This window comes from Stegastes partitus, unplaced genomic scaffold (genome assembly GCF_000690725.1).
Source record: "Stegastes partitus isolate 25-593 unplaced genomic scaffold, Stegastes_partitus-1.0.2 Scaffold696, whole genome shotgun sequence".
Lineage (NCBI taxonomy): Eukaryota > Metazoa > Chordata > Actinopteri > Pomacentridae > Stegastes > Stegastes partitus.
In genome coordinates, this window is record NW_007578427.1 from 227,130 (window position 1) to 254,672 (window position 27,543).

Genomic DNA, 27,543 nt, shown 5'->3' on the forward strand with positions numbered 1-27,543 from the left:
ACTGGTCCAAATACTACTCAGCATACAGGGTAAGTAAAGCCATTCTGAAAATGTAACCCTATAATTAGCATAATATCTAAGCTTAGTAGTACACATTACCTCACGTTAAGTCAGTCCAGGAAAGTTGCTGTGCGAATTTGCTAACGTTGCATCTCCATTAGTTTACCCGACAAACTTAGTTAGCTACATTGTGACCGCTAACGTAGCTAGTTGTAGCTAGGTCAGCTAGCGGCTAGCTAAGTTAGTTATTTAATTAAAAACAGCAACGCAACACTGAAAATGTTGACCAGTTTAGTTCTAGCAAAAATCCAACACGTTTTTGATTTAATATGTTGTTAGTTTGCTAAACATATGTCTTCTTACAGCTATCAAGGAGACACCAAGGTACGTTCAAAATCTGGCAGTTAGCGTTTACCTTGGTTACAGGTAGAATAAAATACACGGGAAAATGTGATACGGGACTATTGTTACTTGGGAGGGTACTTAGTATTAAATTCAGCATGTGTATTATCTTCATAACAGTCCGGATTTCAGCGCACTTCCTCGTTTAAGTCGATTTCTTGGCTGGCACAGTGATCAAGTCCGTTTACTCATTGTCAGGAGAAGTGACCACCAAGAAAAAAAAAGAAAAATTCCAACATGGCTTGTCTAGGATGCTCCTTCGATGTTTTAGCTTCCAAATACGATTTTAAATTAATATGCACGATGTCCTTTCACAGGTGTACGGTAACGTTACATCGGTGTTTGTAGTTCTTCTAGAAAGCTGTGTCGTTTTGTTTAATGGCGTTCAGGCATCTGAAAAACTCGTGTTCCCGGCATGCAATGCGCCAATCACAGCTCAGTTGATGATGCAGACGAAGAGGGAGAATCAGAATGTTTTTTCCCAATACATTTGGGATTTAGGAGGGAGCAGGCACCTCCACAAATGTTTCATAGGATGGCAAAATGGGGAGACACAAGGTCCCGGGTTGACACAAAAACCAAAAGCAAAAACTGAATTTCAAGAATTTTATTGTGCTCTTGTTCCATCTGTCAATGTGACAGTTAATAAATGTAATACTGATACACACTATAATAATTATCTGTTGTACATAGACTGTTACAGGTGCAGTTAACTTTTAGGTATTGGAGTAACCAACGATCAGAATATGCCTGCAGTGCATTTGAGGGGAAACATTTACCTATAGGCAAGACATCCAGAGTTTATTCATGATTTCAGTGTTGAAAATCCTGTCCACCTGTGATAATAATTTATCTAACTTCATTCAATTATTCATTGTAAACACTGAGTTATCTCTGTTCTCAGGGCATCAGGAATGACGACATTGTGTTCACCCTGAACACTATCACCATCTTGACAGGTGAGCACATCCTGGAATAAGAAGTACGCCATGTTTTGAAATGGTTTCTTTTCTTGTCCATTGGCCAGCCTTGGCACATTGGTTTGATGAGAATCTGATGTGTTTTCTCCTCCTGAACAGATAGAATTGAGTCTGTCTTCAGAAACAGGTAAGCGGTGTACCACATCAACAATCTCTATCTCAGCTGTTTTCTGGTAGATTAATCATAGCAACTGGACTTCCTTGAGTTCCTTGAAGACGTTCCACCTCTCATCCAAGAGGCTTCATCAGTTCTGACTGACTAGTTGGGAGTTCCAGATACTTATATCCTTAAGGAGCCATTAACACCTGAGATTCGGTTTCAATTGGGCTTTGTTGCTCCTCCCCCTCGTTATGTGAGTCGTTAGTGCTCCCCCTGCTACAAAGGGTTCGTTAGGGTCTTTTGTTGTTAGTTGTGAATGTGAAGATGAAAACTACATTCACAACTAACAACATAAGACCCTAACGAACCCCTCTGTGGCAGGGGGAGCACTAATGACTAACATAATGAGGGGGGGGGATTAAATACCCCCAACTGAAGCCAAAACTCAGGTGTTAATGGCTCCTTAAGGATATAAGTATCTGGAACTCCGATTAATCTACCAGAAAAACCATGACATGGATGACTGAGAATCTTCACAGACTAGCTCAGCTTCCACTGAGCCATATGATGAACACTCTGGAAGACAGGCTCTGCTCAAGGTGTCTGCTAGCAGCGTGTCTTTTCCTGGTGCGTACAACGTCCAGGTCATACTTCTGAATGCGCAGCATCATTCTCTGACGTTGTTTGGTTTTTTTAGTGGTTTCCTCACTATGGTTTCTAAGGGCTTGTGGTCGCTTTACACAGTATCTTTGCAGCCATCTGTGTAGTGGTGAAGCTTCTCCATGCTGAATGCCATAGCTAAAAACTCATGTTGTGTTTGAGCATAGCCTCGCTCTGTTTGCGTGAGTGCTCTGCTTGCCAATCAGTTCTTCGTCTGGGTTATAATATTTCAGCATTTGTGATAGCTTCTATCAGTTTGACGAATGCATTACATGTACTTTGTCTGTCACTGCCTCTGTAACACAGAGAACATCCTCACATGCATCACTCTCACATTGTGTAACATTATTTGTGTTTTTTCTTTGCTTCTTGCTTGTTTTTCTGCCAAATGGTTCTCTCTGCCACATTTTTTGCACTTTTTGCCATATGCAGGGTATTTCTGTCTGATTTTGCCGCGTGTCTTCCCGCAGAATGTGCAGTTCACTACGTTGCTGGTTTGTCTCTGGCGTGTTGTTTACTCCACCACCATCGGTCCTGAGATGGTTTTGATGTTTTCCTGCGACAGCTCTGCAGCTCTGCACAGCTGTACGCACGAGTCCAGCGTCGTGTTTTTCTCACGAAGCAGTCGTTCTCTCATGCTCGTATTGCTACTCCCACACACAATGCGATCTGGCAGATAAGAGAGCCTCTCAACGCTCCAAAGTCGCACGTTTTGGCCAACAGTTTCAGTTCTGTGAGGTAACTGTCAATAGTTTCACTGGCGCCTCGGTTTCTAGTAAAGAAGTGGTAACGTTCCACATTCTAGTTAGCAAGACTGATTTAATGTCAGACAGTGAGAAAAAATTATTTCTTTTCATACACTGTATGTAAACTTCTGGTTTCAACTGTTTACCACGAGGCAGGAACAATATTTGACCAAAACTGATAAAGTTTTCTGATGGTATATTGTTGCCAAGATGACAAACGAATACTATTGTGCTGTTAAGATTAATATGTCAGTTTGCTTTTTGGACAATTTTAGATGTTCTGAAATATTCACTCACAAATGAAGTGAATTCACAGTACGACTTTTAATATTTGTAATAACTACAGCACAATGATAAATGTGGATATTGATTAGGCCTTACTCTGATCGACTTCTTGAAGCGTATACAGTATGTTTAGACTGAAATCTGTAGGAAAGATTGACATTTTTATGTATTTAAAGCCAGCAAGAGATGCATTTTCTGTTTGTTTTTTATGGGGAAGGATGATGATCCTTGCAGCATCTGTTATGTTGGAGAGACTTGAGGCTTCTGTCAGCTTCCATCAGTCCAGGACAGAGTTCAGCCTCAACACAGAAAATATGGGACAGGGAAGTAAACATTTTCCTAAATGGGTAAACATTTGGCAGCCAAAGTGGAGTGAGTTTGGAGATATGTCGATTTTGGGGCATATTTTTAGAGCCTTTGTGAAATGTTTTAAAATGAAACAGGAAGCGGTGAAGTTTATGCCCCTGCTGGCGCCCACCCTGCTTCCCTCGCTGAGCCAAGAAAGACATGTGGATGGAGATAAAACAGCGTGTCAACAGTTTGCCAGAGGGAGGGGAGTAAAGCTCCGACACTCTAGAGATGTAACTGATATTTTAAATTATTTGCAGCCGTATAGAGGGGGCGCTACTAATTTTAAACATCAGGATCACCTTATTCATTATTAGGGCTCATAGTATGGAAAGAGATTTGTTTTCTGACACTCAGGAGACTTTCTTCTACTTGCTGTGAACCCCTTGTACTGTATAATAACCATCATATGATTTACCGAAGAGAATCCAGGAAGAGTCATAATTTGTACTTTTACACTCTCTTGATTCAAAGAGTTTCTTCTTCATTTAACATTGAGAACTTAGAGCTTTAGTTTTTGATGCTGTTTGTTGTTTCTTGCATCTCGGGGGGCCTCTAGCAATGCATCCTGGGAAGTCTGCTGATATGCTAGTTTAGTTACTCCTATATTTATTGAACTAAAATCATGATCTCCAAGCTGTTCATTCATTTAACTCATCATTTTAAAGTCCCATTTTGTGCCCTTTTTCAGTGAATTCATGCAAAACTCATGGTGTGTCTTTGAATTCTTCTTTGAATGGTGCCATTGGTTAACTTTTTAAACATACCGCTTAAAATAAAATCCTCTAGGATTATGTACAACCGAAGTTTCTCCAAAACCACAGCGCGTACACCACACATGCAGGAACTAACAAGACATTGCTATCAAGTTGCATTCTGGGAAGTGTCGGAGTGTCAGTGTTCAGCCTACAAATCACTGTTTGGTTTTGTGTTGTTGTTTTTTTGACCTTTGCAGCTTGAACTTTGCCCCCCACCCCAGGAAAAAAAAACTTTTCTAAAGCTACAAAAGTTTATTTTAAAGAGTAATTCTCACGACAATCTAAGTATACTGTGCTTTTTAATAATACTAATCTGCTAATCTAATTTTGTCCACCATTTTTAAGATATTGAGAAGATTGCAAGCATTAGAAGTTGAATTAAATTTATTTATTTATACATTAATACACATATTTACGACACTGGAGGACAATACACTTATTACAGATCAGAATTTGTCAACAAGCAAACGTACTAAATACACTTTCAGCAAATATTGTCAAGCAAAGCGATTGAATACGCTGAAATGATTTAAATAAATTATACACCATTTGGAGCGGCTTTATGACAGTGAGTGTCCTCCTCTGTAGTTGTTCTGCTGCTGGCAGCTGCTGGGATCCGCTGACTCCGGCCTCTGAAGTATTGGGTGGAGGTACTGTTCGAACTCGCTGCGGTCCAGATCGTACAGCATGTCCAGCTGAACCTGTTCTAAGTAAAACTCCAGGGAGGGCACAGCAGGACACTGTGGGCCCCTGTGAACCCTGGACTCCCTCTGCTCCACCTGAGGACCTGCAGAGCTGGAGGAACCGTACTGCATCTGCTGACCGCCAAAACACGCCTGAGGCTCTGCTTGGTAGGGAGGTGGGTTTGAGTACATGGCCGGGTTGTTTGGGAAAGCGTCTGCTGCTGCTGCTGCTGGATCTGGGAAAACTGGGCTGTTTGTGTAGCTGTCATTCAAAGGGGCGATGTTGGCCGTGGAAGGTGGGAAAACAGGTGTGTTCTGGAAGGTCTGCTGCTGGTTCTGGAGCAGGTATGTGAGGTGGTACGGCAGCCCGTAGCCCGGATCGCAGTGCGAAGGCAGAGATGTTTGTGGAGTCTGAGGCTTGGAGCTCTTCTTCAGCTGCTTCCTCCGCCGAGGCCTGTACTTGTAGTTGGGATGGTCAATGGTGTGCTGGACTCTGAGACGCTCAGACTCCTGCATGTATGGACGCTTCTCAGCCAAGGACATGGACTTCCAGGTTTTTCCTGCAGGAACACACAGTGGTTAGTGATCTGTGCATTCACTGGTTTAGTGAAGTTGACCTTTTAACAGCTGCTAAAACTGTAAAAAAGGAACCAGAGTGTGCCATGTTGGGCCTGAGAGTGAAACATGTAATGATCCAGAGCTGAGACAAGTCAGTAAGCTTCTTATCTTGTCAGGAGGACTGGTGTTTTTAATAACATTTCCCAGCTGTGAGTCTGTGTCTTACCGAGTATTTTGCTCAGGTCCGTGTTCTCCAAGTCTGGGTTGAGCTGCGCCAGCCGCCTGCGCTCCTCTTTGGTCCAGATGATGAAGGCGTTCAGGGGCCTCCGGACCCTCTGCTGTATCGAGGCAGACCTGGCTTCGGGGCTGGTGCTGCTGGAGTCGGAGTTCACGGACAGCGGGCTGGAGGGCACTGAGCTCGGAGAGCGCTCCTCGGTCATCTGCTCGTCGCTTTCGAACATGGCGCTGTTTACGCACAGCTGGAGCGCATCGGAGTCTTGGCTGAAAAGCATGTCTTCTGATGGCGATGCTGCTGTTTGGAGTCCGCTAACATCCTCCTGTCTCCTGAAGACGACCGGTGACGGATTTATGCGGCTGCTGCACCAATGGGAGGCCGGGAGGAGTGGATTTAAGGTGTGAGGTCCAGGTGTTTCCTCAGGTCGGCGATAGGCCCATCTGACGCCCCTATCAGCCACCTCACGAAACTTCAGATGAGAGTCTGGAATAGATCGAACTTTATTGATCCATTTGGTAGGATACCTCAGGGAAACTATAAATAATAAGAATAAACCTGACGATTAGGCTATTATATAGTCATAAAAACACAATTTCACTCCTCGAATTAAGCTTAATAAGCCTCTTATGTCTTCAATTTGGGTTAGTCTTTTTCCACTTGTATGACCTTAAAAACCACGTATGATGCGGTGAAGTAATAATAATAATAATAATAATAATAATAATAATAATAATAGTAAGAATAAATAACAGTTAATATTAAATGTAATTAAAAAGTCTGATCATACAACTTTTAAAAAAATCTAATTTCTGTCATGTGGACTTTGAGCTCTAAATGTAGAAAACAGATAACCGCTGAGACATTTATCCCTGATTCAGTTATTAGAACCGCATTAGGAAATCAGGCGACACTTTGGGAGAGATGGAATCAATATTCCTGAGATGCTGATCGGTGAACATCAAAGTTTGCAGCTCGCCGCTCTGGTTACTAATTACATTGCGACTCTCAGCTCTTATCGGCCATCCACTGTCTTTATCAAAGTACGTTTTACAGGAATAGAAACAAACGTGATCAAGGCACGTTTATTACACGATTACCGCGCACAAATATTTGCGCGATAGGGACGCACAAAGGGGGCGTGATGAGCTTAGCTCCAGGACTTCAAAAAAAAGGAGAAATAACGTTGTTACATTTATCAGCTTGACCGAAAAGATGAGGGGAGGAAAAAAAAAAGAGAGACCGAACAAAGGGAGCTACAGAAAAGAGTGTTGAAACCAGCAGACATTCAGACTCATAGAAACTGACGGCTGTAAGTTGGCACGTTGCTCCTTCATTTCAGCCTTAAACTATACCTGGAGCATCAGTTTCTGCGTTATCTGTGTCTTGTTTACATGCTGACACCTCAAAATGTGAAGAATACAACTTTGATTTTATTTATTTTTCTCATAAATATTAAAGGAAATAAAAGTAAAATGAGCCATAACTCATTTCTGATCACTTATTATAAATTATAGGTTGCTTATGATGACATAAAACATAAAAAATAAAACGTGTAGCAGTACAGAAGCACTGTAAAAAGTGTATTTAAGCTGTAGTTGAAGTGATGCTTATCTTTCTTTTTTGGTTAAGGCAGTTTGTGGATTGTATTAACTTAATATTATCCTTTTGAAGTGGGGCCAGAGTTCAGCTTTGTGTGTCCAAAGTCCACATTTCCTTATTGTTTTCTGCTGCAACTAGTTTCTTCTAGCAGGAGGACAGAGTAAAGACAAAATCATGTTGGAAAAATTAGAAACTTAAAGTTGATTTTCCTTAAAATTTTAACGGTTTTAAATGATTTAAATCCATTTAACAAAACCGATGACATTATTTGATAACTGAGATATGTTCAATTCAATTGCATGTTAACAAATGAAGCAGTTTATTTAAGTTGGTCCAATAATTCACTTTATTTCAGTGTAAATCCAACAATGACTTTATAGTAAGAAACAGACACCTACAGGCCTGTAATACAAATACTGCAGGAATCATTGTACATTTTTTGTGTATCTAGTGTTCCTCTTCAGCACAGAAACTCTGCAGGCCTGTGAACCCACTTTAATATAACAGGATGCAATTACAGGTGCTTGCTCCTCCTGTATGGTTTCAATGGATATATCGTTACAAACACAATAGGTGCCATTACGCAGACGGTGCGGCGATGTTGAATCTGCAATACACGGAGCGACAGTGAGAGCTGCACCTGCACTGTCCCTGCAGACGAGCCACTCATGGAGCCTTTTTAAATTGCAAATACAACGTTAATACACAATAAGGAAAGAGAGCTTGACGAGAATAAACGAGAATCACAAAGGACTGAAAATGATGCGTCATTTAATGGATAACTTGGACTTTTAACTGTCGCGGTCCAGCAGAAGGAGTTGGCGAGACCTCCTGGATATCTCGGTGAAAAATCCTGATCAATAGTGCGTCGGGGGCAAAACAGAAGTGATTAAGGCGGTTTCCACATCTGTATTTAACAAGTAAACTTTTAGGATGAGTCGAAGCTGATGAGCTGGCGTGTGGCTGTGGGGGCAAATAACAGTTTAAAAAAAAATAGGGGAAATCGATACTAAAAACAGGGAGGAATAGATGTTTTGGAGCATTTTATGATAAGAATTATTCATAAATACGAATAAATGTGTATATGTTGTTGGGGAGGTGGGGGTTGGTGTGTGTTGTTTCACAGGTTGTCGGAATTAGAGGCCGAATCCACATCCGCGGTGTTAAACGGGACGCGCGCTCCATTGCGCAGTGCAAAGCGCTAATGGATTGAATCAATTAGCTTGTACGGCGCAGCGTGAATACAATAACGTTAGTTTCGGCTGACCCTGTGCGTGAATTGAGTCGGCTACATATTACACCACGTCTGCGTGTGTGTGATGAATGTAAAACTGAATCATGTCACCAAACTTTTTTTCCGTGCGTCATAACGCACAAGATGTTTGGAGAAGTTTCATTTTTTTATTGTGGAAAAAAAAGTGGAAATGCTCCTTTATTGTGACTCGTATGAATGAATTAATCCTAATCTGTGAGGTGACAGTAGGGTATCAATGCATTGTCTCATATCCAAACAAGCAGAGTGCTGGGCTGAATGGGCACTATGCTTTCTGAATGGGGATTGTTCTCTGAGGCTTTCTGATCACAATGTGCCATTGTACTGGACAGAACTCATATATGGGACACTCCTCTGCTTCTTCACTGTGGATCAGTGATGAGCGAAGGGGCACAGGTAGAGCTGTGAACCCAGGACCTGCTGGAATACAAACTTCTGAAGGGACGACTTGGTTTTGCTGGATTTACAGAAGGGCCTTGGACGCTGTGGACTGGATAGTTGTTGCTTTCTACATGTGGACTATATTTTTTTTGAACACTTGTATATCTCTCCTGGATATTGAGCTATTTTGGTGTTAGTTGCACAACCTGAAGACACTTTCCCACAAACTACAGGAGGCCGGTGTGTCGACCTGCAACATAATGGAGCACTGTATTCCACCTCGGCTCCAGTGCCATCCCTCCGACTTTCCTTACAGTGGCTCATTCATAAAGTGCTGCATTGTTTCATAGCTGGAAGGTGCGAAGAGGATATAATACTGTTGTCTCAGGTGACCATGATCTTCGCAGCGAGGGACTCTATTGCATTGTGTTGTATTGTATGGGCACAGCAGGCCAGCATCAAGATATACTCGGTCAAGTCTCAGACAGCTTTCTATGCAGCAGTATCCGCCTCCACCTCCACTTCTTATCACACGTTTGAGGCCTTCGAGCTCCTGAGCGTTGGCCTCCACACTCCCCGTGCAAACAGCGCCCTGCCCAGCCCTAACGTCAGGCTAGCTGAGAGGATTACATGCCCCCTGGTGTAGACAGGCTTAATGTAGCCTCATTAGCAGAACACAATGATGCCGCCACCTCTGAGCGGAGATAACAGGCCGAGCTCAGCCAGACTTCAAACACAACTTAGGAGGTGGTACAACGTCCAAGCTGCAGCGCAGAAACAGGCAAAACCAATAGAGATGAAGCACCTTTACACTGGTTTTAACCACCTTCTGTCATTTTTGAGTCATTTGTTATGCAAACGTGCTAAAGCATGTGCCATTTCCAGCCTCTAAAAATGTGAAAATTTACCACTTTTCTCTGTTTTACATCTTGAAAAACTGAATATCTGCATGTTGGGACAAAACAAAGACATGACCTTTGACACCTTGAACCCTTTTTTACTTTATTTATTGAAAACAGAAGTTCCACCAGTCTACATTAAACACATAGTTCATTACAATATAGCTGTAAGGTAAAGAAAGTTAACATAAAGTGAAATAATTATACTAAACTAAGAAGTACAGCAAGCAATAGTAATAACATTAATAAACATAATAAATGTTAAATTTGTAAAGATTATGGGACAAAGCAGCTTGTAAAAGTGCGAAAGTGTAACATTTCTAAGGATGTTTAAGGACTTCCTGATCCTTTAGGTCTCATGGATTTTAGAAAGATGATCAACTTCTGGTGCTTGAACATGTGTTTTGTGTTTTTAAGGACTTTTTTTGGACAATAGTTAAACTAATTAATGATTGCAGCAAATAATGTAATTATGCAGCCATGCATGATTTAAAAAAAAAAAGTTTCAATCATTATCTTATTAGTTATGTGCATTTTTTTTGTGATGCACAGCTCAGAATTTTGATTCGTCTAAAACATACACCCATCAAATGTTGAGTCTAGCTGTGATCCAATTGCTTTCTAGTTTAATTTCATTGGTCTGACATTCAGACCTGCTCAGACCGAGACCAGCTAATGAGGCAACGCTCCACTCACGAAGCCAAAACAGCACTATTCTTTGTAAATTAGGAATTGTATTCTCCTCTGATAAGAGTCTTATCTGCAGAGGCGAATAAGTCTTCCACGGTCCTAGACAGCTGGGTTGTTGGTGTCTCGCTGCCACAGCAGGCCGTTTATTCATAACATCCACGTTGTCTTCTCGTGATTCAGTGATCTTGATCCCGGGCCTCGGCCACACGTCTGTCCTCGGCAGACAGAGGACAGCAAGGTCTTCATTTAGCTGCAATTAGCCCCAATTATTAACTGGAACTGGCCTTAGACTTGTGAGACACCACGAGATATGTGTCTGTCCTAAACGGCTCGTTCAAGGCGGCAGATAACCAAAACAATCTGCAACAATGTCTGAATGTTTAATTAAGCAGCGTGAACTGGTGACACTCAGACGTTAGATTATTTGGAGCAGAAAACCGGCGGCTGACAAAATCTTTTCAGCCAAAGTGAATTGACAGAGAAAATCCATTTCTCCGTTCTCGAATACAAACCTTCACACCCGCAGGATTGATGTTTGTGCCTCTATACAAAAACTTCTAGCTCGCTCCTTTTCTCTCTGTTGCTCGTCTGAGACCTGATACAAATTCAAAAGGATCTGCTGCTTTGAAGATAAGCGCTGTGGTTCTGCCATAAACAGTGATTGTGCTGTTTCTTTCCTGTGGCGTGATTTATTTAAAGTATTATGCTGTAAGGATTTGGGCTGGTTTTCCTGGCAGGGCCGGCTGTGTATGTATCCACTACTTGTGTAGCTTATTGGATACTTGAGATTCAGGAAAACACTCAGGGAACCACAAGCAAATCATCAAAGTGCAACCTTTGACTCACAAAGTAACAAATTACCACGTTTTCTAACACCGTAAAAAAATCAACCTAAAAAAAAAAAATTTTTAATTAAATGCAAAATCAGACTCGATAAAATGGTTTATATTTAACTCCCGGTTTGGTGCATCACCGCTTTTCTTTTTATGCGTAGTTGCATAATTGAGAGCTGCCTGCGAAGTGGCAAAGGGGATTTTATAGAAACACAATGCTCGTGGTCTTGCACACAAACATATGCTTCCTTTGATAAAGTGTTTTTATACCAGCACAAATTCTATGGCAGCGTCCCTTAAGACAATATCAGCGTAAAATACCAAGTTATTTTTAGTGCGTGTGCCATTTTGACTTCAAAAAATAAACTTGCAGAGAGTTCAAATGCAACAACACTTATCCAACAAAAACCTCTCGAGACTATTTTCTGGTACCGGCAGGGTGTTGATATCACAGAAATCTTAATGAGATTCTACAGCAGGTTTTTATTCTACGTATCTGGACTGAAAAGTGTCAAAACTGGGAAAGTGGACGAAACATCAAGCTGTATTTTTTTTTAACCATTGTCGCTTTATTATATAAAAGCGTGTTTTCATGGCATTTTTGTGTCTCTGAAGCACAACCGGGCAAAGCTGTACGTATGTTTTTGCCTGTGATTGTACTCCAAGCGGGGGGGAGAGGGATCTTTTGAACGTCCACACCAGGATACAGCTGCCTATGACTAATTTCAAACTCCCCTTCTAGGGCCGAGGCAACCCATTTCACAAGTAACACACATCACCAGGCATCTGTTTCCTGTTTTCATTCTTTGAGTTATCTTATTTTCCTTATTTCCCCCTCACCTGTTACAGTTCACGTTCCTTCCATCATGCAGCACGGGCCGGTTATGGTCGGACACGAGGCTGTCAGACGTGAGTCACTCAGAAATACCTTTAATAAACCTTCAATCCTTTAAAACAACAATGACTAGAAAAGTGTAGCTTTTAAGATAAAGTTTAATGTCAACACACTGAATGCTGTTTTTCATACAAAATGATACGATTTCCAACAAGCAAAACTCCTTCCTTGACTTTTGCTGAGAGAAACTCTACACAGACGCTATTTTAACACCTATGAACTGTAATATTTCAGCAGCTTCTCATCGGTTGGTTTCAGGATCTTCTTCTCCGGCATGTTAACAACCCAGCCTGGAGCGAGGCCAAAGAAGATCTGTCGAACATCCTTCCTCATGGCCAGCATGTGATAGAGTTCATCCTTTGAAATGTCTGGCAAAACGTAGCCGTACTTCTGGGCCAGGGCTAGCCGGGCCTGCTGGATTTTTTCCGGGTCTGCCAAGTAACCTCGGTTTTCAGCGTCTGTGTAGTACGGTATCATATCTTCTCCGGGCAACATTCTCTTTGGGATTGGCTGCCCACGCATGAAGAACGGGACGGGATTAATGACGATCGCTGCAAAAGTGAGAATACGTTATCAATGTTTTTTTTATGAAAAAGTACATGAGATCAAAACGCTATGAGTTGGAGAACATCAAGATGTATTAGTTACCGAGACTAATAGGATCGTAAAAGTTGGTCGTGATGACGCCTCCGTTCCTTTCAATGGCAGCTATGGCTCCCTCGGACGCCCTCTGAACCTCAATGTTGATCTTTGCTGCAAAAATGTCGGCACCCTGGAGCCAAACAAACAGGGGTCAACACAGCAGCACCTTAGGCTGTTGTCGGTCGCAGGGACAACGCTGTCATGTGGTGCCACCTGCTGGTTAGAGCTGATCCAAGAGCTACAGAGCTGATGTTGTTTTGGATCCCAATTGTCTGGTTTCATTATTCAGCAATTAAAACATACTTTAAAAAAAAAATCTTGTAGTGAAATTGGTGTTCTATTCAAATTGTAATGACATGGAAGGTGCTCATTCTCATTTGTAAAGTACAACACGACAGCGTTAAACTGTTTCTTTATGTAAATAATGAGGACAACATGCAGCTCTACTGGTGGCACTGTAGAAAATACATTTGCATGATTATTTCTGTATAAACACGTTCTTTCTGCACTTAGTAGTATTTGAGATATCTTCATTATGTTGATGAAACAAAACAAAAGAAAAACATGGAACACAAAGCAATGAGCCTCTCCATTCAGCCATCTTCTACAGGGCAAGGAGAAATGACTAACTCCCCTGTGTTTTGTAGTAAAACATTCAGCCTCCATAAATATTACGGCCTCATTCTGCTACGAACATATTAATTGCCTAAAACAAAAAAAAAAAATTTCCTCCAGTCCTTCTCCCACTGACACTGAATGTAACAGACAGTAGTTGGAGTTTGTCAGAGAGATATTTACTGTTTTAACAACTTTCTAATTCTTTTATTACTCTATACGTGTAAGCACGCAGTGACTACCTCATCAACAAGCTGCACTCCATAGTCCCTCTTCAGAGGCTGGATAGTCAGTCCTCTGGCGTTGATAAGCTGTGTCAGGTCTATGGGCTGGGTTGGGTCGACTCGTCCCAAATCGATGAGGTACTGCAGTCGTTTCAGTGACAGAGGCTGGTACTGTGGACGGCGACTGAGAAGGAACAAAATATACTCATTAGCTCACTTTTCGCTGGGTAATGTTCATTTACGGACACTTGAATGTGCAAACGTGATATTTTATTAAATTCTATCTATTCTTTTTAACGAAGGGGAAGGAGAATTTGTTGTTCCACACACTGCATTCTTGACAAAGTACGCAGTATTCCATAAGTGATAACGGGCAGATCGAGAGTGGAATCATAGACCAGAATCCATAACTCAGTGTGTCCACCACTGCATAGTGCCACACATTTGCACACTTGATCTAAATGAGGTTGTTGATGCTGCTTGTGGAACGCTGTCTCATTCTTCCTGAAGTGCTGGGGGAACTGGCAGACATGTTGGAGGACAGGATTATGTTCTTGGACACGTCCATTCAGAGCTGTCTGAAACAATTTCTTACACAACAAACAGTGGGGTTGTGGTGATTCAAGTGTCTGATTATGGTCCCAACTGACATGTCAGTATCCAGCATGCATACAACCTGTTCTCGCCTCTTTGCAGTAATCTAACATCTTGTCCTTTGCAAGATCATCAGTAGTGCAACTTAAAACTAAGAATCTTTGCGTGGCAGTGGTGCTGAGAAAAGAAAAGGTGATTCAATTAGTGAGGAGGATTTTTGAGATGTTGGTTCTGTGTGGTGGACCGAGGCAGGTGTGAACCTCAGTCCACAGTGGCATGCAGGGAGACTTAAGTGCAGGAACACTGATAGGTCTAAGAATGTTTGAGAGGGTGTAGTGTCATGATTTGGGGTTTGAATGTGTGTGACATTTTTAAAGATCTGTTTTGGTGCAGGGTTAAAGGTGGCTGGTAGTCAGTGGGAGAGTAGATCAAACACCAGGTGTTTAAAGGAAAGCTGTGTATTTTTAAGATTTGATCAGTGTGTATTTAAATATTGCTGTGATAAAATGTTTTTACAATTGTTAGTATTTGCTTCCCTGCAGTAAATCACCGTTCCAAAAGCTGCTCTTTCTTCCTGTGGAACTGTTACTGCTGCTTTTTGGGGGAGTTATTATGTGTAGTCCAGGGGTGGGCAATCCTGATCCTCGAGGACCACAATCCTGCATGTTTTAGATGTTTCCCTCTTCCAAATTCCTGATTCAAATGATCAGGATCGTTATCAGGCTTCTGCAGAGCTTGATGATGAGCTGATCATTTGAAGCAGGTGTATTGGAAGAGAGAAACATCTAAAACATGCAGGATTGTCGCCCTCGAGGACCAGGATTGCCCATCCCTGGTCTAGTCCAACCTGGCAAATGAGCTGCTAGTGGGCAAAAACTAGTAGTGAGCTAGTGGGACTTAGCCTCTGCCCTGCTGGAAGGTAGACTGTGGGATGAATGTAGCTGAATGTGAATTGTTAAACACAATTTCTGCATTTGTGCAACAACAAAACAACATTTTGCACCACCAAACATTCACTTGTTAGTTTCAAGGGGGAAGAATAATGCGACTTGGTTTTACCTGTGCCCTTCATAGAATCCATATTTCGGAATAGCCAGATAGAAGGGAGTCTGACCCCCCTCGAACCCCAGCCGAGGCCGGGTTCCTTTCTGTCGCTCTCCTTTGTGCCCTCGGCCGCTTCTGTTGCCCTTATACTGTCCTCTGCCCCGCCGTTTGCCCTACAACACAGCGGCATTAAAAAAACTGACATGCAAACAGCTGACAGAAGGTTAGCATTTGTCTCCAGTGGCTAACACCGGCTAACAGGCTAACTAGCTCTGCTAAGCTAAAGTGTGTGCTGCATAAAGGGTAGCTTATAAAAGAGACGACTCATTAAAACTCACCTCCTGTCGGGCTCCCGGTTCAGGCCGCATGTTTGCTAAAGTTATCCGTGGCAGGTTCTGCAAAGCATCTAATGCTTTGCTGCCGGGTTTTTTGGGGAAAGACATGTTTGTGTTGCTCACATGTCAAAGTTAGCAAACCAAGGACACGCAGGTCACGTGACACGAGAGGGCAGCGGAAGTACTTCTTGTTAGCTTTGCGGCGTTTCAAACTAAAAGCACGACAATCAAAATGTACTACATACACTGCTGATATGAACTATTTTGGGGTGGAAATTATGTTTTGTAGCAGTGTAGAATTAGAAAACTAATATAAATTAGTCGATTTAAATATTTTTAAAGCTGAAAACAGAGCAAACACAGGACGTTGTATACACCAAAATGTGTGCCAGAAGTCATGACACAACATTCTAACTGTTTCAAAACATGTGTTTATTTTAATTCTTAATTTGACACTCATATTTTTACATGTTATCATCACTATTTCCTCAGGTACCGAAGTGTGCTTTGATGTTACGGTCTAGGATTTAAGGGTCATTAACACAGCGCTTATTGACATTTCATTGAACCAATGGCTGTTTTGCATCTGTAAAGGACCGCTAATGAGAGCCAATGAGGGAGCGGAGGGGGCGGGACTACACGGCGAGTCGGCGCAGCCTGCGAGTAGTGTGCTAGCGGTTAGTGTGATCCGACGGTGCGTTAATTTGTCACAAAATTCAACTTCCAAAAAGAAATTCAACACTGCCCGCAGTAACGGGAGGCGGCGTTACCGTGACCTCCGTCGCCGGTCGATTATTTGTCCTTCAGCTGTTTTGTATTCGGGCAGCCGGAGTTGGATCGGGATCGACACAGATTTGACAGTTAGGGGGGTGTCGTTATTAGCTAACATTAGCTAACTTCTCACTACATATCAGCTGCCTCAGCGCTGTATGTGCGGCAATAACATGTCAGCGCCTTTACCTGCCATTGTGCCTGCTGCCCGGAAAGCCACCGCAGCGGTGAGTTAGCAAGACAACACAGTGCATTTATGTCTCATTTCAAGTTCAAAAGCAGCTGCTGACTCAAATGAACACTAAAGAGGTGGACACAAAACAGCTTTCAAATTCTGTGCCATGTGTTAGCCTGTGCAAATGGGTGTTCTTGTTTTTTTATAGGTCATATTTCTGCATGGCCTTGGTGACACTGGGTATGTAAAGACTGCTTTGTTTGAAGCTCTGCTGCAAAATTAGTAGCATATGTCACTCTCCAAGGCAATTTGTCTCTATTTAAAATGGTTTATTGTGTCCAATATGACAGGCATGGCTGGGCTGAAGCTTTTGCAGGCACCAGGATACCACATGTGAAATACATATGCCCACATGCGTAAGTATTTACAGCAGAAAAACAAGTCTACAAGTTCCTAGTTTCAAGCCCTTGTATAGACTTAAATATTCCTGTTTTCCTCTAAAATTTGCATAGTGGGGTATGAACATGTCCAGACCTGTTGACAGGTGTAATAGCATTCATGTTTGGTTCAGTTAATCCAAAATGTTTTTCCTCCACAGTCCCACTATGCCTGTTTCTCTCAACATGAGGATGTCTATGCCTTCTTGGTAAGCCTCACAGTTTCCTATTGTATATCAATAAAGTGTCCCATATACTAGGAATGCCTGCTATTGGGGAAAAAATGACACTGCAATGTACTTTTTATTGTATATATCTTACAATATGATAAATATACAAGAGCTTTCACCAGAGAACAAGAACAAGCTCTTCTAGATGAGGGCATCTGCTCTGAAAATGAAAAAAATGAATTTAAAAAAAGCTAAATTTGGAGCCTTTCTTGTATTATGTAACACTGGCAACAGCATCCAAAATAGTTTTTTTTTTGTGCTTTGCATGGCTTTCAAATCTGGTTTTGCACTTGTTATACAAATCTTTGTGGTGCTGATTCAATTGCAAGACACTGCTGACCTGTTTTTGGTCCACATCATCCTTTCTGTAGCAGACAACTGATGTTGCGTTTCTTATTGCAAACAAATCGTCCTTTTCGGTGTGTCTCTGGTGTTTGTGAGTCATTTTGCTGTGCATGTGTCTGCCTGTCAACAAACTCTGTGTCTTGTGAAAGTAAAAGAAAAGATTGTCTAAGAACCCTTAAATTGCCGTTATGTAAGACAGACTTGTCTTTGTGTGTCAAGCAAAGAAAAGCTGTAGCATGATGTGTTTGAATTCTTTTGCCTAACTTCACACCTCACTTGTGCCGCTCCAGTGTAAATAATTAGCCTTGCATGTGTTTTCTCTTTCACAGGTTCGATATATATGGGTTGAGCCCAGACGCAGATGAAGACGAGGCCGGTATTAAGAGAGCATCAGAGAACAGTACGTCCACGACACGTTTTAGACATTTTCCACTCATTTTAGGAATTCAGAGTCAAATTTGACTGCAAAGGTTTTCTTTGATTTCACTGCAGTTAAAGCCTTGATAGACCAAGAAGTGAAAAACGGGATTCCTTCGCACAGAATTATCCTGGGTGGATTTTCACAGGTTGGTGTGGCATGTGCGCAGATGACGAGTTACATAACAGTGTTTTCACAGGGATTCTCATGTAATGCACACAATCTATTTAAACAGCAAATATGTATTTGCGTTTAAAAGACGCACAAATGCAAGTGCACCTCTCAGTCGTTAGGCTGAAAATATAAATCCATTCATCTATATTGCACAGTTGATTTAAAGCCACAGATCTGTTACAGTAACCTTAATAGGAAACTAGTTTGGCAGCTTGTTTCAGCAGCTGCTGCTTTACAGCAAATAAAGTCAAATTTTGAGGGGAGTGTGTCGACTCATCAGCATAATACCACAGTGACTTCTGCTAAAGAAACTCTTTGGCTCTGTTTTCAGTTAATAAGTAACACAAAAAGGGAGTTACTGTGTTGCAGAAACCTAAGAAAGAGACGTACACCTCTCGCTTAGAAGCTAAAAATCGATTTAATTCAGTCTGTCATCAGGGTTAGGATTAGCCAGCAGAGGCTCCAGGAAGTGAGAAGAAATAATGTAGCTCACAACCTCGTGACCTATTACTTCCAGTATATATATATCACAAGATCAATACACAGTGCCTCCATTAGGAGTAATATGTATATAAACATTTAATTACTTGTGAATCCGGCAAATTGGTTTAAGCAGATAAAAGCCCAGAAGAAGGTAGCAGGAGCAGTTTTCTTCTTCCATTAGGCACTTGAAATACCCTCCATTATTTGTTGATGTGATTCATATTATGTCACGCTCAGTGTCTCTATTAATAAATGCGTAGGATCTATGTGAGAAGAACTGCTCTGTGGGTTTGTTTTTCAGGGTGGAGCGTTGTCTCTGTACACAGCTCTGACTACTCAGCAGAAGCTCGGCGGTGTGGTCGCTCTGAGCTGCTGGCTTCCTCTCCGCAAGTCCTTCCCTCAGGTAGGAAAAACACGACGCCGACAAGTCTGCACTGGTGCTTCGTTCGCCGTCTTAAATGCAAATGAATGAGACGTTCAAGAGAAATTTGAAGGAATTGTTCAGTAGAAATGTGAAATTCATCATCCTGTTAGCCAGTGGAAACTTCACACGTATTTAAGCAGCTGAAAAATACACGAATAATTCCTTCAATATGCATTTTTATGTGCAAGTTATTCCTTTAATTGAATTACACAACAGGGGTATCCCATAAAGAGCTCATAATCTGTTATAATCAGATGATGAGAATAATCCTAATCTCTTCTGTTCTCAGGCGTCTGCCAACAGTGCTAACAAGGACATGCATGTCCTCCAGTGCCACGGGGATGCCGACCCCCTGGTCCCCTTTATATTTGGCAGCCAGACATCAGAGAAGATGAAAAGCCTCGTCAATCCTGCAAACGTCACCTTCAAGTCGTACCGGGGTCTACCTCACAGCGCCTGTCCGGAGGTCGGTGTGAACGCAGTCACATTTGACGCCGGAGCTCATATCGTTACTCCGTCTAAGATCTTTTGTTTTGCTTTATTTTCTGCAGGAAATGGTGGACATCAAGCGGTTCATAGAGAAGCAGCTTCCTCCCATCAGCGACGAATGAACCCCAAGAGAGTCGGCTCACCCGCACAGCACCGACGGTCCTTCAGGCTTGACTCCAGTGAGACTCCTTGGATTCGAGGACCACTGACTTACTTGACAATAAAACCACGCTGCTACTCATAGATCCAGACAGGACTGGGGCTGCTAACGCGTTAAGCCCGGGAGAAGCATGAGTGAACCGATGCTGCATCCTGACCTGGAGCCACTCACACTCACAGTGTTACAGTAGAGTAACATTAGTTGCTTGATTGTGAAGCTATTTGCCATTGAGACAAGCCATTTCTTGCAGGAAACGTATGTATTATAATAACTAGGGCTACACATTACGGTTTAATACCTACTGTCTCACAATAAATGGCCTGTTGTTAAATGTTTTTTTCCCCCCATTAATGTAACTCGTGTGGCGTAGTGATGAAATAAGTCTATTAGTTGATAAATTAACGCATTTAATTAAGGCATTCTATCAAGCAAAACCGCCAAATATCTGTTGCTTCCAGCTTCTTAAATTTAAGTATTTGCTGTTTTGTTTTGTTTTAAATGAATGTAAATATATTTTGGGTTTGTTGATGAACAAAATAGACATAAGTTCGGTACTTTTCAGTATTTTTAACATCTTACAGAGAAAACAGTGACTCTAAAGAAGGAAATAATTGCTTCTGGCTGCCCTATGAGCAGGATATTTCTCTCAACAAACCTCAAAAGCATTTTCAAACAAAGCACATATGCAGCTTAATATGCAATCCACACGTCTAATGAGGAACTTTTAACTTAAGAAAGCAAAGAATATTCTGTGAATGTTCACGACACGCGACGGCCAAAACAACATGTGATTGTGCTTTATTTAATTTGTGAGAATTCAAATAGCTATTTCACACAAATTCCTTTTTAAATACACAAATATAATCAGTGGTCATGGTCATGTATTCATTTTCTTTTTCCCTGTCTTCTTGAAATTAAATATATGACTAATATCACAGTATTGAAACACAACAGACAAGATCTATTTCCGGGTATCAGCTCGTCAAGTTGTAAAAACTTTTTCATCTTTGAGAAGAGCTGAAAGCACCAACATGTGAAGTCATTGTGGCACCATTCACGTTAGACCAAAGGTGCTTGTGTAGAAGATCTTATTCCAAGGCACTTTCCTTCTTCTTAAGTTACTGTTAAATAAAACCTACTGGTTTCTACAAGAACTGAATATGCATTGAGGCTCACGATATACCTAAATACAAATGCAGTGCTCACAGATACATGCTTTCTCTCAATAAACAAGGTAGAAAAGTGCAATGTCAAGCGCTAGGGAATATATAAAAATATAGATATGTTTTTGAACAAGTAACTGATGCTGGATCTAGCATTTGTTCTTGTTTGCTCCAAGGGTTTTGGTAAGCTAATCATGGTTAAATAAACAGCAGTTACAGCTGGATAAAGACCGGTTTTAAGTAGTGTTCATTTTCCTGTCTTGTCTTTCTTTAAATAGCAGGACTCCAACATGAACACAGAACTCCTGTGAGTGGGATGCATGCGCCGGAAAGCTAATCGTGTGGCAGTGGGGAGTCTTTATGGCTCGGAGGGAGGCTCCTCCAGGCTCTTGAGCAGATCCGTGTACGCCGACGAGTTTATATAGCGAGGGTACGAGTCTCTCTGCATCAGCGTGTAGATCTGCTGCTGGGCGTCGTCAAACGTGTGCGAGGTCGGCTCCAGCATATTGCGGTTTATCACGTCTCGGACGCGGGAATCCAAGCTGACCTGGAGGAGGATGGAGAGACGGAAGAAACTGAATGTGAGCACAACATAAGTGATTCATCTGTTGGGGTTTCTATAGAACAGAAAAGCCTGCATACACTCCTGAGTTCTGCTCCTCCTACAAGCGAGGACATTAAAAAATGCAGTGGGTAGACTGATAACTCCTGCTTTACTCACTTTTTGCTCCCAATATTTAAGCGTTTTGGTATTTTGACAGGAGCTTGGCTTAGCTGAAATCAAAAAAGATGCATCCAGGCCCGTTTACAGCAGCTAAAAAACAGGTTCTCTATGGAACCATTTTTAAGATAGTTCTTATTGGCTCCATCAGGCACAAAAAGAAGTCACATTTCTGATTCATTTCCATTCTAATACAGTTAATATTTTGGCTTCTGGGCTGTTATTCAGGCACAGCAACAAATTACAAGACGACAGCTTGGGATTTGGGTAATTTTGATTTGTGTTTCTCAGTTTTCTGATGTTTCTTAGACCAAATAATTAATCAATAATGAAAACAATCGTTAGTTGCAGCTCTAATTTGATGCTCCTACCTGCTGCCAAACCAAATAACTCCTTTAGTGCTTTAAAGAACCACATAAAGAACATGAAAAATAATCCTCTAAATATAGGAAAAAGAGGTTCAACTGGTGATGGTGCTTTGAAGAACCATTTAAGAACCATTAATTTTCTGAAAGTGTACAAATAAAAGATGCCAATAAAAAAATAGATGACAGTATTTCCAGCACACACACTAAAAGAAGCTTATATTGGCAACAGTTCTGACAATAAATCAAACTTGGAAAAGAACAATGATTCCTGATTGGCTCGTTTTCATTTAGCAGGATTGCTGAAGAAATACTTTTGAAGGATTTAAGGATGTATGTTTTTCACTTTCGTGCCAAGAGTTATACAAGAACGCTGATACCGCGCGTAGAGATGAAGCGAACGCCAGAAGATTGTTAGCCTTTTGTTAGCTTAGCTTAGCATAAGCTAGCTTTGTTCTATCCAAATTTCAAAAATACACCAACAAGTACCTCCAAAGTTTATTATTAAACATGTTATATATACTGTGTTTATCACACAAAAAAACTGCTGAAGTTTAACAAGGTGCTAAGTGCTTAGCTTTAGTGATGCTAGCTATGTGTCTCCCCTAGCCCAGGCTGTATGCTAGGCTAAGCTAACCAGCTGCTATTGATCTTCTTACTCTTACAATATCTTACAATTCCTCTTAATACTGTGTTTAATTTGAGTTTTGGACTGTCGATGGTGCAGTTAAACAATTTGATGAAGCTAGAGAGTTATAAAGGGAATATTTATATTTTTAGGTTCTGAATCAAGAAAATAATCAATTTATTATTGCCCTAAAATATTGCATTTCTGATTAATTAATGTGCGGATCATAATATATATTGTTTATTTTGTAGAATGTCAGAGAAGTTATGAGTTAATCTTTTAAAATTTGTTGTCCAAAACCCTGAAAGTGTCCACTGTACAGTAATATAATACAGAGAACAGTCCTGACATTTGAGTGCCTAAAACCAAAAAATGAATCCATCTTAACTAAGTGTTCAATTATTACTGGACTGATTATTATTTTTTTCTAAAGAATTCACTTGAACTAAATCATACAGACCTTTTTTGAATATCTCACCTCTTTAGGGGAAAGAATCGAGATGAAGTCCTCGTATATCTGACGTACTTTCTCCTCCACCACGGTCTTGTTCGTCTCCTTCTTTAACTCCTCGCAGGCGAGCCAGAACATCATGTTCTCCTCGCTGAACTCTGTCCTCAGGAACTGCCTGAAGCAGCTTCGCCCGGCTGCACTTTTCATCACCTTTTCAAATGACATTGCCCAGGAGCGAGCGTCTTCCAGAGTAGGCTTCAGGCTTCACAAACAGAAAGAAGAGTGAATATATTGGTTCACCATCTAATCGTCACCAGGATTGTGTTTAGCTGAAGTGTTTTCGGAGGGGTCACGTTACCTTTCTTCACAATTAATGGTTCCTTCTGTCCTGCGTTCGAACGTGGTCCTCTGTATTGTTTCATCTTCACCCCTAACAGTCAGACTGGGAGGAAAAAAAACACACAGTGAGAAATGTTTTGTTTTGATCGTTGGGCTATTTAAAGAACCTTGTCAACCAAGTTTGATGTTTTCCACTCGGAAACGGGAGCCGAGCATTTAAAATAGCCTCGCGGTCGTTTGATGTAAACTTTTCTTACTAAAAATATTGCATGAAGGTGGAAGAACGGACGACTAAAAACGGCACGTCTATAAAAAGCTGCATGGCCAAAAGTATGTGGACACCCAAATATGTGATTTTTAAACATCTATCGTACAACTTTAACAGCCTCCACCCGTCTGGTTTTAGATCTTCCATCATTTTGGAAGCTGGCTGAAAGGATTTGCTCCCATTCAGCCACATGAACATGAGTGATGTCAGTGATAAAGCCAAGCTCTTCTCAGCGCTGAATGGGATTCAGGCTACGGCTTTGTGAAGGCCGGCCAAGTTCTTGTACACCAAACTGGGAAAAAAACATGTCTGTATGCACCAGACGTCCCCAAACTGTTCCCCCAAAGTAGGAAACTCACTAATGTTTAAAACAGCACTCCCTAACCTTGAGGGTTTTTTTTTGTTTTTTAGCTTTCATGAAGACTAATAACTGATCTGAGGGATAAATGATTGAAAAAGACGTCTTTTACACAAAACCGTACACATTTTTTCCCATCCAATCTGGAGTTTAAAATAGATGATACAATCTGAAAAAAATGAATTTGGTAGAACTGTGTCAACCAGCAATTATGGGAAGGATGCAACCTGAAGTAAAGTTTTTCCAAAGTACTGTTAAAAATTATAACATCTGATGCTTCTTTCAGCCAAAAACGAGAATGACAGTGAATAACACGCGACTGTAAAACTGAACAAAAAAATGGACAAAAAAACATCGCAAACAAGACGTGAAACGCCACAAGTGAGGCACAAAAGAAAAATAAGATGCATCATGGAACAAATGAGACTCAAAACAACGGAAAGGAGAAACAACGGCACGCAAATTAGACACACAACAAAAAAATAAGACACAAAACAACAGAAAGGAGACAAAACTGTCCCGATGAGACATTAAACAGCACGAAATCAAGACACGGAACGATAGAAACAAGACACCAAAGAAAAATGAGACACAATGTGATCAAAATAAGATGCAAAACCTCATAATAAAAAGCAAACCTTGTGTTCTACTGTACAGTGCTGCCATCAGTTACACAACAATTCAGGAAAATCTTTGTTGTAATCACCAAAGAGAAGTTTTTTAAAGCTCCAGATCAAGAAGGAACCTCATTAATGCATCCATCAGCTGTTTTTGTGTAGTTATTCTCACATACAACTTAAACATATGTGACACCACTGGTTTGAATTATCTGTTATAGCATTAAAACGTCCATTAACTGGAACTAAGCAGCCTATAAACATCACGTATGTTATTGCACATGTTGACCGAACTCAGGTTCAGGTGGATCCGCTGGGAACGTTTGCGTAAATAGTAAAGTGTGTCGACTGTCCCGCTGCTCCGCCGGGGAACGGCCGTGTAATTAAAATGTTCCCAAATACCTGCAGCAGCAGCTGGCTGTAGACTAATTAAACTCAGGTGAGAGTCGGCCGTTAAACGGAGGCCACATAGACGAAACGTTTTACTCGTCCCCAGAGGAGGGAATTAACAGCACAACAGGTTTGTGTCCTCAGAGGAAGCAAACGCTGCCGATAATTCCAAAACAGGTTAAAACCCCGCGAGGCCTCCAACCAATGAGAGCGCGGCGCAGGTCACATGACCTCTGAGTTTCTGTTTTTCTGTGATGATGGTGTGGGCTGAACAAATCCACCTTTATGTTATTATACACCTCAGTCCAGAATGAAGCTAAAACAAGTGATTTAATAGATTTGATATTTTCTGATTTAAATTGAATATCTTTGAAAGGATAAAACAAGACATTTCAAGACACGCTATGAACTCTGGGAAGTTACCGAAACAGTGAAAATAATCATTAAAGTAACAGTAAAGGCAGTTGTTTTAGGTTTTGTTTTTACATTAGAAGACGTTTGTATAAGGTGGCTCAGTGGTTAGCACCGTTGCCTCGCAGCTAGAAGGTCGCCGGTGAGGACACCCAGGAGTTTGCATGTTCTCCCCGTGCAGCGTGGGTTCTCGCTGGGTTCCTCCCACAATCCAAAAACATGTTGAGGTTAATTGGTGATTCTAAATTGTCCGTAGGTGTGAATGTGAGTGTGCTTGGTTGTCTGTCTCTAAGTGTAGCCCTGTGATAGACTGGTGACCTGTCCAGGGTGTCCCCTGCCTTCACCCTAAGTCAGCTGGGATAGACTCCAGCCCCCCATGACCCAAGTGAGGATTAATTGGTGTATAGATAATGGATGGACTTTTGCATATTTTGTTATTTCCGCATCCAGAAGAAATTGGACAATCTGAATTTCCACATATAGAAGAACGAGGAGTTTTTTTCTACCCACATTTCTTAAATGTTTGCACTTATCCCCTTTGCTGCTGCAAATGTGCCCGATGTGGGATTAATACCGGCTCATCGTATTTAATGTTGCATACATTATAAAATAAAGCTACTTACACGACTGAATTGCAAATTGAACCGAAAATATGCAGGTTTTTCTGTCTTAAACATCAAAAATATAAAGAATTTTCATCTTACACTTAACATATACGTCTTCCCCTTCCCTCATGGCTGATAGGAAGCTATAATTTACTATATTTAATGTATTTTGCTCAACCTTTACCCTAATTATGCAACAAGCATGCATAAATTTGAACTTATCTTTGCAAAATACGCACCAAAAGCACATATTTTCCTGGTTTTCTACCTGTTTCCTATCATGCCTTCCATGTTACTCCTTCATTTGAGCATTTCTAACCAACCGATCGGTTGTTTTTATCCGTATTAATCCAGCTGTTGTGCATGTTTGGTAGGCTATTCATGGATATTGAGTCACTGTTACTGCAGACGTGTTTCCATTCGTCATTTTTAAGCTTCACTGGTTTCCGCTCAGCAGATACGATTCCCCATGTTGCTTTATTTTCATGCAGTTAAGTGGACGAGCAGCCCGTGTGTGTGTGTGTGTGTGTGTTGTGCATTCATGTAATGTTGAGAAGCTTTTATACATCCATTTAAACACCCTCGTTGGAGTGTCTTCCTCAGTTTTGCAGCCTGTCAATAAAAATGAATGCAGTGCAGCTGACTTCAGAGCTTTGGAAATGACATTCCACTGCAGGTAATTGATGCATAACAACACGCCATGTAAGCCATGCAAATGGAAGGAATTGAATTCAGAGGGATTCTTCAGCAGCGGCTGAGTTTTCTGTCTCCACTGTGATGTTTCTTAAAAGGCCAGTGGAAAATCACAGCTCCAGCAAAGACGTAGCTGCAGGATTTTTTTGTATTTGGAAAGATGTTCCCAAACCACCATTTTCACCCTAGAATTGTATAAATCTGTGTGGATGTGCTGGTAGGAGGAGGGGATCGGTGTCTTTACCAGGAGCAGCTACAGCAGCAGCACCAGCAGAAGCAGCAGGCGTTTGAGGCGTTGGTGGGGGTGTTTCCCATTCTGTGGCGCGCTTGGAGGACACTGGCAGCTGCTTCCTGATGAACCTGCATCTGTCTCTTACGCATCTCCACCCGCTCTGAGCCCATGGACTGCAAAAAGGAAAGAAGAAGCAGGAAGAGGAGGAGGAGGAGGAGGAGGAGGAGGAGGTTTTACTGGAAGATTATTACCGCATTAAGAGGGAGCATCGCACACAAACATCACAATATAAGGAATCACAGGAGATTAGAGATGTGATAGGACTCAGATCCAAGCAGGCCTTAGAAGAAGGAGGAAAATAAATTAAACCAGGCAATAAAAGCTCCTTTAAGCTTCCAGATATGTTACAGTGGCTGT

At 41.4% G+C, this 27,543-nt stretch overlaps 4 protein-coding genes across 4 annotated transcripts; 1 reads left to right on the forward strand and 3 right to left on the reverse strand.

Moving 5' to 3' along the window:
* Positions 1 to 4,839: 4,839 nt before the first annotated feature.
* sox32 (SRY-box transcription factor 32) lies at positions 4,840 to 6,032 on the reverse strand. Its single transcript, XM_008290813.1, has 2 exons — positions 5,747 to 6,032; positions 4,840 to 5,522 (listed from the first exon to the last, which is right to left on the reverse strand). The coding sequence occupies exons 1-2, from the start codon at positions 6,030 to 6,032 to the stop codon at positions 4,840 to 4,842; spliced, it is 969 nt and encodes a 322-aa protein (XP_008289035.1).
* A 6,373-nt stretch (positions 6,033 to 12,405) lies between these two features.
* Positions 12,406 to 15,952, reverse strand: mrpl15 (mitochondrial ribosomal protein L15). The gene is made up of 5 exons (XM_008290805.1): positions 15,783 to 15,952; positions 15,460 to 15,617; positions 13,825 to 13,990; positions 12,974 to 13,097; positions 12,406 to 12,876 (listed from the first exon to the last, which is right to left on the reverse strand). The coding sequence occupies exons 1-5, from the start codon at positions 15,885 to 15,887 to the stop codon at positions 12,539 to 12,541; spliced, it is 891 nt and encodes a 296-aa protein (XP_008289027.1). The 5' UTR covers positions 15,888 to 15,952; the 3' UTR covers positions 12,406 to 12,538.
* A 482-nt stretch (positions 15,953 to 16,434) lies between these two features.
* lypla1 (lysophospholipase 1) lies at positions 16,435 to 20,755 on the forward strand. Its single transcript, XM_008290806.1, has 9 exons — positions 16,435 to 16,777; positions 16,934 to 16,965; positions 17,076 to 17,141; positions 17,324 to 17,371; positions 18,067 to 18,137; positions 18,230 to 18,303; positions 19,114 to 19,215; positions 19,526 to 19,702; positions 19,788 to 20,755. Exons 1-9 carry the CDS (start codon positions 16,709 to 16,711, stop codon positions 19,845 to 19,847), a joined length of 699 nt encoding a protein of 232 aa, XP_008289028.1. The 5' UTR covers positions 16,435 to 16,708; the 3' UTR covers positions 19,848 to 20,755.
* Positions 20,756 to 21,321: 566 nt separating this feature from the next.
* On the reverse strand, positions 21,322 to 27,296 carry LOC103363864 (regulator of G protein signaling 20). The gene is made up of 4 exons (XM_008290807.1): positions 27,139 to 27,296; positions 23,572 to 23,655; positions 23,241 to 23,475; positions 21,322 to 21,595 (listed from the first exon to the last, which is right to left on the reverse strand). The coding sequence occupies exons 1-4, from the start codon at positions 27,294 to 27,296 to the stop codon at positions 21,407 to 21,409; spliced, it is 666 nt and encodes a 221-aa protein (XP_008289029.1). The 3' UTR covers positions 21,322 to 21,406.
* Positions 27,297 to 27,543: the final 247 nt, after the last annotated feature.